General features: G+C 41.7%; 1 protein-coding gene across 1 annotated transcript in view; it reads right to left on the reverse strand.

Moving 5' to 3' along the window:
* Positions 1–2464: 2464 nt before the first annotated feature.
* LOC115634590 (neurogenic protein mastermind) overlaps positions 2465–13972 on the reverse strand; it is a 122709-nt gene continuing 111201 nt past the window's right edge. The window contains exons 5-9 of the mRNA XM_030532419.1: positions 7056–7332; positions 5516–5628; positions 5110–5434; positions 4528–5055; positions 2465–3948 (exon numbers count right to left, since the gene is read on the reverse strand). Coding sequence (XP_030388279.1) covers positions 3284–3948; positions 4528–5055; positions 5110–5434; positions 5516–5628; positions 7056–7332 — 1908 coding nt within the window. The 3' untranslated portion in view covers positions 2465–3283. The remainder of the gene's footprint in view (positions 3949–4527; positions 5056–5109; positions 5435–5515; positions 5629–7055; positions 7333–13972) is intronic.

Here is a 13972-nt window from a genome sequence, read left to right on the forward strand (position 1 = left end):
AAAGCACACACTCACACACATATACACATTTATAGCATGGGAAAATGTATTAAAAATTATTAAACATTATTTAAATTAAGTCATACAATATGAAATTATGTATTATGAACATGAGTATGAAGAAAATAAATAAATATGAAATAAATGAAAACTACAAAGAAAATTACTTTTCCTTATTAAATGTATGAGATACCACGCATTCATAACGATTTTTTTTTTTTTTAAGAATAGATTATTACGTGCAGTTTAATTTAACAAATTTCCCTCCAGCTTAGCCTGAAAAGCATATTTATAAACACAGTTGCTGCAACATGCAAAAGCTTAGGTACAAATGCGTCGCAACAAAGTGCCTCAAACGAAAAAATGCAGCATACTTTTAGGCAGTTGATTTATTTACGTTCTACTTTTTCTCGATTCTGTTCGCCTGGTAAGCAGTTTTTTGTGCCATATGCAAAACATTTTTCCAACTGACGACTTGAGCCATGCAAAAAGATTCAAATTTGGTTTGTTTCGATACATAACGAGTTAGAGGGTATTAAATTTAATGTCCAGTGAAGATGCTACTCTCGCTATATAACGAGTTCATATATCATTCAGTTCTCCGTAATATTCCCTTTTTTCAACCCTAACGGATCGGACCACTCCATAGAAGTTTATGCCGCCAACGCAAGGACATTAAATCGACACTAAGCACGCAGTATAAAGCTGATTTACACAGTATTGCAGCATATTCTAGCGTCCCAAAACATCTTTTAAATTTGAACAGGAAGTATGTGTATACCTAAATAGATTTTCATATCCATAAATAAAACAACTGAGTATTTTTATTTACAAAAGTAATATTTTTACTATTTTATTTTGTGGCTCTTTTCTCTTGTTTTGAATTTTCAAAGAAAAATCTACAAGTCAAATTATGTTGCCTTCCGTCTTTGAAGCAAATTTGTTCACAAATCTCCAAGGATAACAGAATAATTATGAAGATAACGGCAAACCGAAGACCTAGGCACCAAACAATTTGGCTTAACACAAAAATCGTTGTAAAAAAAACAGCAATTGGCCTTTATAGCTTCCTTCTAACCACACAAAGTGTTGGATGCCATCGATTACAATATTTTCGGTATTGTTTTCTAAAATGTACGAGCTAAAATTAAGGTTGCATTTGATTGGCATTTACTACTGTTGCTTGTTTACATTAATTGTTAAATTTCGTATGATTTTTGTTGTTCTTAAGTTTGTTTTGCACGCTGGCAGCTGTTCGCATTTAATTGATATTGACTTTCCTTCTTAGGCGATCAATTTTTTGTTTTTTCGTTTTTTTTTTTTTGTTCTAAGTTTTTCTTCAACGTTTTGCGTGTAATGCGGCTGGCGCTCTACGTTCCTTTGAAATATATATGTATATATATAAAGATGTATGTATATGCAGTAATATGTCATATAAGTAGTAATGTGTGTTGTATATATAATATATATAATTTTATATTTAATAATAATGTGTGTATATATAATTTCAGTTTATTATTCAATAATTATAAACAAGTTCACGTTTTGCGAAAAAGTTACAAACTACCACTTGTATTTTTAATTACCGTAATTTTAAGTTTATATATTTTTTTTATAATAATGATTTTGTTTTAGAGTTTTCTTTGTTTTTTTGTTTGTTTTCGGCTTAAATACTTTTGCTACGCGTTCTCTTCTCTTTTTTTTCTTTTAACTATTAGGCAATTAATGTATATTTCTGTTTGTTTTCAATGTCGCTTTATTAGATGTGTCTGGAAGTGGCGGCGCTACAAATTATGGAATTTCTCAATTAATTTCTTCCTGGAATAGCTGTGGGACTGTCGGCTGGCTTGTGGGCGTGGCAAGCAACATTACTTGGTAATGAGCGCGGCCAGCGTTGGTTTTGAGCTACAAGTGAGGAGTTTGCTTGGCGACGACTTCCATGCCATTTACGTTGCTGCTTCTAATAATAGTAAATATATATCTCATAATATGCATGAATATATATATATATATATATATATATATATATATATATATATATATATATATATATATATATATGTCTATATATATATATATATGTTGTATGTATGGATTTATTTTTAACAAACTACTAAAGTGTTTATTTCACTACCGAAAACTACGTGTAATATTATCAATAATATTCTGCAAACATATTTATTATTCCTATATAGAATATATATATAAACTATATTCTTTTAATATGCATAGCTTGTTCTTATTTTTGTTTACTACGCTGTGTCGCAACTGCTTTAAAAATTTCATTTAAACTTAAGCTTACAAAAAAATAATGTACAATTGTAATCATAATACACAATAACCGTTTTATGCAATATTTTAAAATTTTGCTTTCACTTTGCTCTTTTTTTTGTAAATGGTTTCTCTTCTTTTTTTTTTTGTCATTTTGTTAAGCAATTAAAATATCACCAATATTTTTGCTTCTTCGTATGCATTTTTTTTGTTTGTTTGTTTTTTACTTTTCCCCCTTTTTTGTGTGTATAAAAAATTAAATAAACTAATTATAAAATATACAGCTATTTTGTGTTTTGTTTGCTTACAAATGTTGTTGGTTCTTTTCACTACAATTAATAAATGTTGGTGTGTTTGTGTGTGTGTCTCCCCTTAAGTAAAATCAAGTGGAGCTGCCAGTCGCTGCGAGGCTGACGTGTTTGGGGCTCGTGCCGGTTGGGCGTGGCAAGACGTTTATAATTAAGTACAACTGCTTAAGTTTCAAGCTAGTTAGTTGGCCCACTCGGCCGTCTCTCACAACAACAACAATGGTTCATTCACATTTCAAGTACTTGCGAATACTTTTCTGTTCACTTAACTCGTTAGGCTCGTATTGTAGATTTAGAAATCTGTTACATATGGAATGTCTGCGATGCACGTCGCCCCGGCGCCTGGCAGAGCCTACACTCCTCATACATTACACGAATACTTAAAAATAAAATACAAACTAGACATTACGAGTATAAATTCACACAAATAACAAAGAGAAATGAACTATTTTATAAAGTGGAGGCAGATCCAGCAGCTGCAGCTGCATCTGCATCTGCGTGTGGGGGCATGGCCGGAACATAAACGCACAACACAATGCCATAAATAACAACAACAAAAACAGGTAACAACGACAGCGATAACAACTTGCAAACGCGCTCTCCTCTCCTCGCCTCTTCTCTTCTCTTCTCTTCTTTATTCTCTCTCGGAATCTCTCCGCTCTCCCACTCGGACTCTGTCTTTCTCGGCTTGCCGGCATCGGTGCTTACTGCAAGATATCCTGCAAATTGAAATTGTCATTGTCCAACGAGTTGATCAAGTCCTGCGTAGAGAAGTTGCTGCTGTCCACGGGCAGGTTGTCCAGGAATTCGAGACACAAATCAGTCGAGTTCTCCACCACCGAGTTGATCGTCTGGCTGATGGAGCTGGCGCTGGCGATGGTCGTCGAGGAGCTGCCGCTGATGTTCGCCTGTCCGTTCGCATTCTGTCCCGCATTGTTGTTGCTCGGCGCCAGCTGCTGCAGCAGCTGTTGCTGGTGGGAGGCGCTGCTGCTGCTGCTGCTTGTCGTCTGCTGCACAAACTGCTGCTGCTGCTGCATCGTGATCTGCTGCTGGGTCTGGCTCATGTGCATGCTGGACATCTGCATTTGGGCCATCATGTTCACATTGGGGCCAGGACCCGCGTTGGCCGCCTGCTGTTGCTGCTGCTGCAGCAGCTGTTGCATCTGCATGTTGTTTGGTCCGCTGCCGGGCCCCGCCAGCTGTTGCTGCTGCTGCTGCATGTGCTGCTGCCGCATCAACTGCTGCTGCATTTGCGCCGGCGTCAGCTGCATTTGGCCGCCATTTGGAACGCCCGGTCCCCCGCCGCCCATCATGCCAGGTCCACTGCCCGGCGCATTGGGTCCACCTCCAGCATTCGGCATAAAGTTAACTGCAATTCCGAAACATAACATTAGTTTTGATGTCCAATACAAGTAAACGGAGCGCAGCAATCGAACTCTCTACTATACCCTACATCGATAGATATTTACAAGTAGGTTCAGAAAAGAGGTTTCTCGAAGGGCGACCTAACAAACATTTACCATTTAGTAGGTGGAAGGCAACGAACTTCAAAATCTTTGCAGGTGTCCAACTGCTTCAAAAATGTTCTCAAAAGCAGAGACGCCTTAGGACTATTGATGGCGGACACTCTGACAAAGGGAGGACAAACTTTGACAAACTCATCTCCCTTAGAGCGCTCTACAGCAGCGGGGACGAAGGAGCATATAAGAACGGCAGCTCCTCCTGCAACTTCAAGGAAAGGCAAGCAGACTCACAACCAGCCTATACCTTCAGATCTAGGGTATAAGAACTACGTATTTTGGCGCACCTTTTGGTTTGGTCGTTGGGGGTTCTGATGAATCCAATAAGAAGTCAACTCTATACCAACATTTTGACTGCCTTCCCGACATCGAATGCATTTAATGCAGAGTATTGAGAGCTTCGATTGCATCGTCCTTGTATTACTTACCACCATTGAAACCGCCTGGTCCTTGGCGCATTGGTCCACCCGGACCACCAAAGCCCATTTGCTGTTGTTGCTGCTGCTGTTGTTGCTGTTGTGTCATCATCATGTGTCGCCACTCCTGCTGGGAACCCATGGGCATGCCATCGGCTGTCACCTGGACATTTGGGGGACGCTGCTGTCCGGCACCCATAGGGCCAGCGCCACCGTAGGGCATGCCAGCGCCACCACGAGGCCCACCACCACCGCCACCATGCTGCATGGCGTACATGGCCGCATGCTGGGGCCGCATCATAGGACCCGACGGTGGAATGGGCTGTTGGGTCATGCGACGCATGGCAGCCGCTTGGGCGGCGCTGTTCGGAAAGCGACCACCGGCACCACCGCCACCGCCGCCCACTGTCTGCTGCATCATTTGTGCCTGCATCAGCTGGGCCTTGGTTGCATTGTATTCGGGAGGGGGCGGTCGAGCGCCGGCCATGTGCTGTTGCATCGCCTGGGCGCGCATCATTTGCTGCTGCTGCAGGAATTTGGCTTGACTGAGATTCGGTGGTCCAGGGACGCCGCCACTGCCTGCGCCACCACCACCACCACCACCGCCGCCGCCGCCCATCATCATTTGTGCATTGGACATGCCATTCGGATTCATAGGATTCATCATGCCGCCGTTGGGGCCACCGTTGGGTGCACCACCCATTTGCCCCATGCCCGGCATGCCACCCATGGGCACACCGCCCATGCCCTGATTCATTGCACCACTGTTGGGTCCGGCGGAGGGTCCGCCAGCCTGCGCCGCCTGCTGCTGTTGCATCAGCGTTGCTGCATTCGGCATTCCTCCTGGCCCACCAACAGGACCGCCATTGCCTCCTGCGACACTGTGCGGGCCATTGGGTCCTCCGGCGTTGGCCGCTGCCTGCGCTTGCGCAGCTGCTGCCGCGGCCGCTGCTGCTGCCGCCTGCGCTTGCGTTTGACGCTGACGCATGTTGGGCGGCACCTGTTGCTGCTGTTGTTGTTGCTGTTGGGCCGCCGCTGCAGCTGCCGCCTGTTGCTGTTGCTGGCTGAAGCTCAAGCTTTGGCTTTGGGAGAGCGAGAAGCCATCGGAGGGTACTGCAAGTAAATGAGAATCGACAATTAGTTGGAATTTGAGAATCTGAATTTGAGTTTTGCACGCATAGCTTAGTTTTCTGATTAAAATGAAATCAAAGTGATCTCGAAGCGAGTGTCACAAATAAGGTAAGCCATATTTATACTCTGTACATGAAATGTACAAGAGTATATTAGGTTTGCGGGAGCTGAAAATGTAACAGGCAGAAGGAGGCGTGGCAGACCCCACTAAGTATATATATTCTTGATCAGCATGACGAGACGAGTCGATCTAGACCTGTCTGTCTGTCCGTCCGTCCGTATGATCACCTAGATCTCAGAGACTATAAGAGCTAGAGACACCAAATTTTGCACAAAGATGCCATATGTGTGTATTCTATACGAGTTTGTTTTGTTTTTTTTTATTTCCCCCCCCCCCCCCCCCCCCCCCCCCCTCCCACTTCCCACCTATGGGGGTTTTCCCGATTTTCCATTCGTATAATCGCCTATACCTCGGAGACTATAAGACCTAGGAACACCAAATTTTAGTCCCAGGTGCCTTATGTGAATACGCAGAAAATGTATATTTTGGAATTTCCCTCCCTCCCCCCTCTCCACCGCAAATCGTAACTCCCGTAATTCTTGGAATTTCGAAAATTTTGGAAATACCCCCAGTTGGTTATTATGTGTCCGTGTGCCAAGTTTCACTATAATAGACCGATTTAACAAGAAGTTATAGCCATAAATATATGTATATATATATATATTTTTTTAATTCTCTTACTTTTTTAATTTCTATAATTATTCTAAACATATGTACAGAGTATTTCAAAGTCGGGACACCCGACTTTAGCTTTTTTACTTATTTTACTCCTACATATTAACTGCTTAGATGCTTAAATAAAAATTGTCGTATTAGGTTTAAACCTAATAAGCAAAATATGAACATTTAATTAAGATAATACAAAAATTGTAGCGGAGGCTACCATTAAAGAAATCTAGAAACTCCTAATGCATTAAACATAGATTTGTTTTACGTCAAATCTTGATGGACTTAGGCAGTCGCGTAATGGATATTGTTAGCGCCGATTTGTCATTTGGTGTTCTCCTATTTTCTAGTTAGTTTCTACATGTTCTCTATGTACTTATTATTGTTTTTCTTGCCACTTTCTAGGGGGTTCTAAACCGAAAGCGATAAGTATTCGTATCGAAGTGTTTCTTTATGCGATCATATCGAGGTTTTAAATACAAGTATGGACAATTGAAAATATAACAATTAAATACATTTTAAATAATCTGCCCCATTTTGCATTTCTTGAAGATAAGCATTCTACAAATTCTAGTTCTGAAATTTGAAACTTCTTGAATGCGCTAGTGCGTCTATTGAGGGCTTTCTTGTTAATTACGAGGACAATGGGAAAATGTTAAATCTAATCTTGCTTGTCACTCACCATTCGAATTGTTCATATTTTGATTTGGTTGCTGCTGTTGCTGTGCGGCATTCGGACCCCCATTGCCGCCGTTGCTGCCCGCATTGTTGCCTCCGTGCCCCTGCGGCTGTTGTCCACCCCCGCCGCCCTGGTTGGGTCCGTTGCCAGATTGCTGCTGTTGTTGCTGCTGCTGCTGCTGCTGAGCCTGCTGTTGATTGAAGAAGACGCCCTGCTGAGCGGCCACGGAGACATTGCTCTTCATATCGCTGCTCAGATGCAAATGCTGGCCAGCCGAGACCTGTAAATGAACACCAAAGGAAGGACATATGTTGGAAAAGGTCAGGAGTTGCAATTCAATATGATTATTGTTTCATAATGTTAGCTTAATTACTGGCATGACTTAATGTTGCGCATACGCCCTGTGTGTGGGCTTGCAAAAAGGACACACACAATTACCAAAGACTAATGGAACAAGAGAGAACGCTACAGTCGAGCAAGCCCGACAGTGTAATACCCTGTACCCAGGTAAACTTCCGTCACTGAGTTATATGCGCCCATAGCAGCAGCAAAAAGAGGAAGAAGAAGAGCGAACTTGTTGCTGCAGTTTGGGGAGGTTGTACTGGCGAGAATTTGTTTCGCTAATAACTTTTCTTAGAATTGACCGAATTGAATAATTGAACAACAGTAGAAAATTATATATAAATTATGTGTGCAAAGTTTGGTTTAGGTAGCATTTGAAATGTGGACGCTATTGGCGAAATTCTGTAGCGGGGAAAGGGGGGAAAAATTCCAAAAAATAAAATAAACTCGTCCTTTCTCGGACCTAGGAGAATCTGGATGCCAACGTTGGTTATTCTAGCTTTTATAGTTTCTGAGATCCTCGCGTTCATCCAGACGGACGGACAGACGGACGGACGGACGGACATGTCTAGATCGATTTCTCTCGTCATGCTGATTCAGAATATATATACTTTATGGGGTCGGAGATGCTTCCTTCTGCATGTTACATACTTTGCACAAACCTAATATACCCTTTTTACCCTACGGGTACAGGGTATAAAAATGGCCAGGCGACCAACAATTGAATGGGAACATCTTGCAATAACATTACAATAACTCATAAAAGATTGAGTTATACTGCTGGGCTTGGATACATATTATAGTAAGGCAGAGCGGTCGGTTTCTGTTTCGAATTCTGATTCAGTTTTATAATTTCTCTTTCTCTGATTTGGTGAATCTACTGAATACACTAGCAGTTCTTTAAAGATTAGAGAGATTAACACAAATCGAATCGACTCATATACTTATTTTCGATTCGGTTGTTTTTTTTAGTCACATACGACATTAATTTCTCATTCGAATCGGCCTGACACTCTTTCTATTGACGAGCTAGGACGAGATCTGAGAAACAGCTGGCAGGGTTGTTTTCCCACGACACCTTTTCAGCTAGAAATTGACCCTCTCTAGAAATCATCCCTTTTCCCTACTTTCCCCCCTCATTCAGTGGATCTGTGGCAGTCTCAAAATCGAGAATAACTAGTTTCTAAGTTATCTCTAAATAGTGTTTTTGTAATTCGTGGATTGGTTTACATATTCCCAGTCGAAGTCTGTGCCTCGTTTACCAAAAGAGAATGTTCAAGAATTATTTGTAAAAATGTTCAGCACAAGTATTATGCTTAAAATGCAGTTAGGTTCCTATTATTTTTTCCACTCCTAACACTCATGCTCAAGGTTAAGCCTATCTCAGGTAAAGCGAAGCTTCTGCAAATATATGATTGGGTTTTTCGAAGAGATCGATGGTTAGCCATAATCCAGCCAGTCTTGAACAGGATGTAGGGAGAAGTCGCCGTACAGCTGGATCAGAGAGTAATCTATGTTCTAATGCATTCACCTCAACACAAAGTTACGACCTTCTGTGTACTGCGAAATAGGCGCATAAATTGGCACAGCCAAACGTGGCATGCCACGGCAGGTGTGGGCAGTTTTAACACTTCGCTGGAGGTATGCAAATGATTTATGGAAGCGCCTGTGAATGGACGTGGACGTGGACGAGAACGCGAATGCGAACGCGACCGCCACGGCACTAAACTTCAATTAGCCTGAGAGATGATGGCGGCGGGAACAACGGAGGCAACACCGACGAGAAGTCCATGACTTTTAATCAGACTGTTTACGGCACACATACCTACACACACACACACACACACGCACACGCACAAATACACACACAACTATATAGATGTGGGGCTAGCATGAAAATGCGTGAGCCGCAAAAAAGCACAATAAATTAAGCCAACAAGCAATTACAACAACAGTGGCGGCTACAAAGGCAGCAACAACAACAGCAGCAGGAAAACTTGCCAATGTGCTCGGAAAATTTGTGAGTGCAGTGTGCTTTTAGGCGCAACAACAACAACAACAACAACAACGACGACATTGACATGTGCGTGTGCGCTAAAATTTTCAAACCTGCCTACACTCGAAGAAAATGCACTTCAAATTGAATCGCAAATAATATATGTACTTGAATCAGCTACGGCGTCTAAAGCTGCTTCTACCAAGAAGGATTTTATTTAGCCTAAATAGAAAATGCAAAAGAAAGAATTGAAGAATCAATAGAGTGTACAAGTATCAGGTTTTTGTATGGCTTAACCATTGGTTGGTCAAAAGATACGGTTCAACCCTTTTCAAACATCATATTTAGGATATTATTAACAACTACTTTAATACCGATATTCTGTATTATCACGCATTATTCATTTTAGAGCGGCTAACAAGCTTCCTTTTTACTTTCCTCAAGGTACGGTTCTTTTTTTTTTTTTGGTTAGGGGTACTTCTGAGATGCTAGCTTAATTCTAATGCATGTACTTCCTATTCCTTAAATTGCTTTCTTGTCCTTGTTGTCAAGTCTTTGCTCCTGATATTGGCCCTTTTGGGCGATCATAACTCTTGTGGGAATTCCTACGCACAGCCAATTCTTAATGGACTGTATTTAGCTCTAGTTATGACACTGCCCCACTTCCCTTCTAGTAACACATAGTATTATGCTAACGAATTAGACACATTTTATTTAATCGAATAACAATTAATAAAATGGAGGAAATAAATATATCCAACTCGATTGCTTTTAATAGAAACTGATGAATATGAATATTATTTGCATTGTCCACGTGCAGATTCAGACAGATTGGGGAAAAGGGACTCAACAGTTGTTGTTTTAATCTATTGTTCTGGCAAGCGTGTATTAGAAGCTAATAAGACAATTATGGGTTTAAGGAATAAGCTTACATATATACCCTCAGGATGCGCTTTTTGGGACTTCTTCTAAGCACGATGCTGCCAGTTTTTAGTCGAGTGTGCAAAGCAGGGATAGGGAGTGTGATAGAGAGCCAAACCACAGCCAACTTGGAGCCACTGCGTCGACATCGTGTCGCCAAGATTTATTGGCTTACTTATGCCTCAGCAATGACGAGAGACCCACTCTGTCAGCAGAGCAACAGAGAAAGGGAGACAGAGAGAGAGAGAGAGAGAGAGAGAGAGAGAGCAGGCGGCAGGTGTTGCAGTGAAACGTTTGCTGTAGTCCTTGCATTTCGCGCCTGCCTTCTAGTTGAACGCGCCGCATGGACTCGCACACACACAAAGACACACATGGCATTGAAACCACACAAGTGTGGAGGTCAGATGGTCGTCAACGGCATGGTCAAGCAGGCGCGCTTTGCATGATTCTCTGCCGGCGGCTCTGGGGCCCATTACAATAACAAATAAATTGCAAATTTGCTGCCGTTCCGAATATGAACTTCATGTTCCTGCCCGCCAAAGTAGACTATGAAAAGTGCCAAAAGATTTATGCTTCAGCGCGCGCGTCTGTGTGTGCATGTGTGTGTGTGTGCATGTGTGTGTGTGTGTGTGTGTGTGTATGCTTGGCATCCCATCCACAAGCAATAAATGTAAAAGCGTCTCAGCTACCCCCACCCTCCCTTTCCACACCCAAGGCAAGGTGGCGATAATAAGCCACCCACAAAATGTTGCCATCGCTCTCTGCCAGCTGCCAAAGCGAATGTGTCCATGGATATGCTTGTGAGCATGTTTGTGTTGTTGTTGTTGTTGTTGTGGATTTGCGAGTGTGCGTCGCTTCGAGTTGGCAGTAAATAAGACAGTTGTAAATAAGGCCCTGGGTATGCGGGTAGACGGGTAGCCGGGTAGGCGGCACGCAGCAGGAGAGAAGCAGGGAGGGAGGGAGGTGGGGGCAGCGTCTGTTATGCATTGCCAGCCAAATTAGCAACGTCTTCTTGGGCTTTAGGGTAGGCCAAAAAGGTCAAAGGACACAATAGGAGAGCGTGCGAGAGCGAATGTTTCCAAATACAAGTAGATCGTACAATGCATTTCAAGTCGAAATGAGAACTGTACGAAAAAATCGACTTGAAAATCTATTGTTCTACAACGTATCATCAATGAGGGGGTGTGAAAGGTTTGTGCTGATTCTGGGAGTGTGTAGAAAATAAAGACCTGCCACATTCCACCCTCAGTGCTTCAACATCTGTACATTTTTGGAATAGTTGAAGAATGGCGTTTCTAGTTACTCAAATAAATTGCTCAAAGTATTACACAGCTCTTTCAAGCGGCATTCAACAAAAATAAGTCTGTTTATCTTTCGCGCATTTCCAGAATTGTTTTTAAAAATGTTTATGTTCTTTAAGGAAACTCAACTATTTCTTCATCTCAATTTTTTTCAGGTCTAATAAGGTCTCTGACTGCTCTCTCTGCTATGAATCGGGGCATAGCTAGACGTTTGGCAAAACTTATTTTTCCACCGAGTTAGTTTAAGTTATTTATTGTATTGATTCTTTTTCGCCATTTTAAATTGATGCCTTGTTTGTCGATAAAATAAATAATAATAATTGTGCGACTCTAATATTCAAACTAAACGCATAGTTCTGTAAAAAAAAAACATTGTTTTTAATTTTAAATCAATCAAAACAAATTATTATGCAGACCTTACTTACTCTTTAAAATAAATTTACAAAAATGTCTATTTTTTCTACAATTGCATTAAACTTTGATTAGTCATTAAAAAAACAAATGCTCTCGGTTTTGCCGTGAAAAGCCGTTAAGCCGTGAAACGCCACAGCTAATCTGGGCCTAAATTTGTTAGTCTACTTATTGGCGCTTTAATCGAACCAATCACACACACATAATAATGTTAATGGCTGCTGCAATTAAATACGAGTATTGCGTGGTCCATCGTCATCATCGTCGTCATAGAACGTTCGAGCGATTGAGTTCATAAAACAAATCATTACAGCAGCAGCTTTCATAAAAAGACAAACATGACAGCAGCCTACCCGTTAGACGCCCACTTCTCCGCCCACACCAACGCCTCCAGCCAGAGCTATGGCCACATACATAAAATATCAATAAAAGGAAAAAGTTTAAAGGTAACTGCGACTTTGTATTGGCGCGTCCGCCACGACCGTAAGCGAGTCAGGCAGCCCTTCTGTCTTTCCGCCTGCCAGTTAGGTAAGTCGCGTCGCCACACGAACGCGTAAATCCTTCGCTATTACACAGGACCAGCACCCGCAATCAATACAGCGATGCTGCTTTATAGCCACCAGCGATGACAAATATTTTTGTTAACAGACAGTGACTTTGTCGTGAGAATTACAATTCCTTAAAAAGGCGACAAAATGTTAGCTTGTATTTAGATACGAGTTGAATGCTATAATCCGGTATTCGGTGCGTTCCTCTTCACTGCTATTCAGAGATTCTCGGTTTTTCCGCCGACGCCTGATTTAAAGCAACTTAATTGAACAGCAGCTTAAGGACTTATTAAGCATCTAGCTGTCTGAGGATTTCGCTTTCAAAGAAACTGTTTTCTTGAAGGGAAATTCCATTTTAGCTTTAGAGCTATTGCGATTAGAATACTTAGGAAGATGAAATCAAGCCTTAGGATTGAAAATGAACAGGGAATTCTAAAACAGTCATAACCACATATGTGGTTTCCATTAAGTATTCAGAATAGTTCTGCTTCTATCGTTTGATCGAACAACATTTCTTTGAAGAGCAACCAATATATGTATTTCAAATATAACTTAAAGAATACACAGTTATTGCGATAGCCATAGGATTGAAAATAGAAAACTAGCTTCACTTATAAGCAAACATTATACTCGGAATTCTGCAAAAACTATAATTTTCACTTCCAGAATAGTGCCAGCGCACAACCTTTCTATGCAGAGGAACTAATCAATTTTAGTTACAACTTAAATAACATAAAGTAGTATGTTAGATTAAAGCTGAAGAAGTGGAACTCTGCTCATCTAATTGTTGAATGTGTCTGGAGTAGTCGCCAGTGTTGGCGCAGTGTTGCGCATATCTAAAGCCTAACACACGAATAGCAACACCCACACACACACACACACACACACACACACACACGCACACCCACATAGCAAGGACTCTCGCTGTTGCTCTAAGCAGGAAATGCGCATTTGACAAGCCAAAAAGATTGCCACTCGCACCAAACGAACGCCGAGGGAATGGATATTTGAGCAGAGGACATGCTCGTACCGAGTGGGTGATGGGGTCGCCTTTAGAATTGGAGTACCCCCTGTATGCTACATAGACTTGACAATGATATATGTGAGTGTTCTTCATGTGTATGTGTGGGTGTGTGTGTGTGTGTGTGTGCGTGTGTGTAACAGTATGTGTGTGTGACATGTGTAAGAAAGGCAGACATAGTCGCAAAATACAAATGAAACACTAAGGCTGTTTCTGTCAAGAGCTAGAGCTGCTGTCGCTTCCTCTTCCTCTGCGTCCTCTCTGTTTTTTTTTTTTTTTAGTGGACTCCTTACACAACTGTACCCCGTTAATATGGCTAGTTGAGAGCCCCTCAACAAAATATTATGACTCTTGTTGCTGCGTCCACTTAAAATAATTGA

Source organism: Scaptodrosophila lebanonensis, unplaced genomic scaffold, assembly GCF_003285725.1.
Source record: "Scaptodrosophila lebanonensis strain 11010-0011.00,11010-0021.00 unplaced genomic scaffold, SlebRS2 tig00000001-arrow-pilon, whole genome shotgun sequence".
Lineage (NCBI taxonomy): Eukaryota > Metazoa > Arthropoda > Insecta > Diptera > Drosophilidae > Scaptodrosophila > Scaptodrosophila lebanonensis.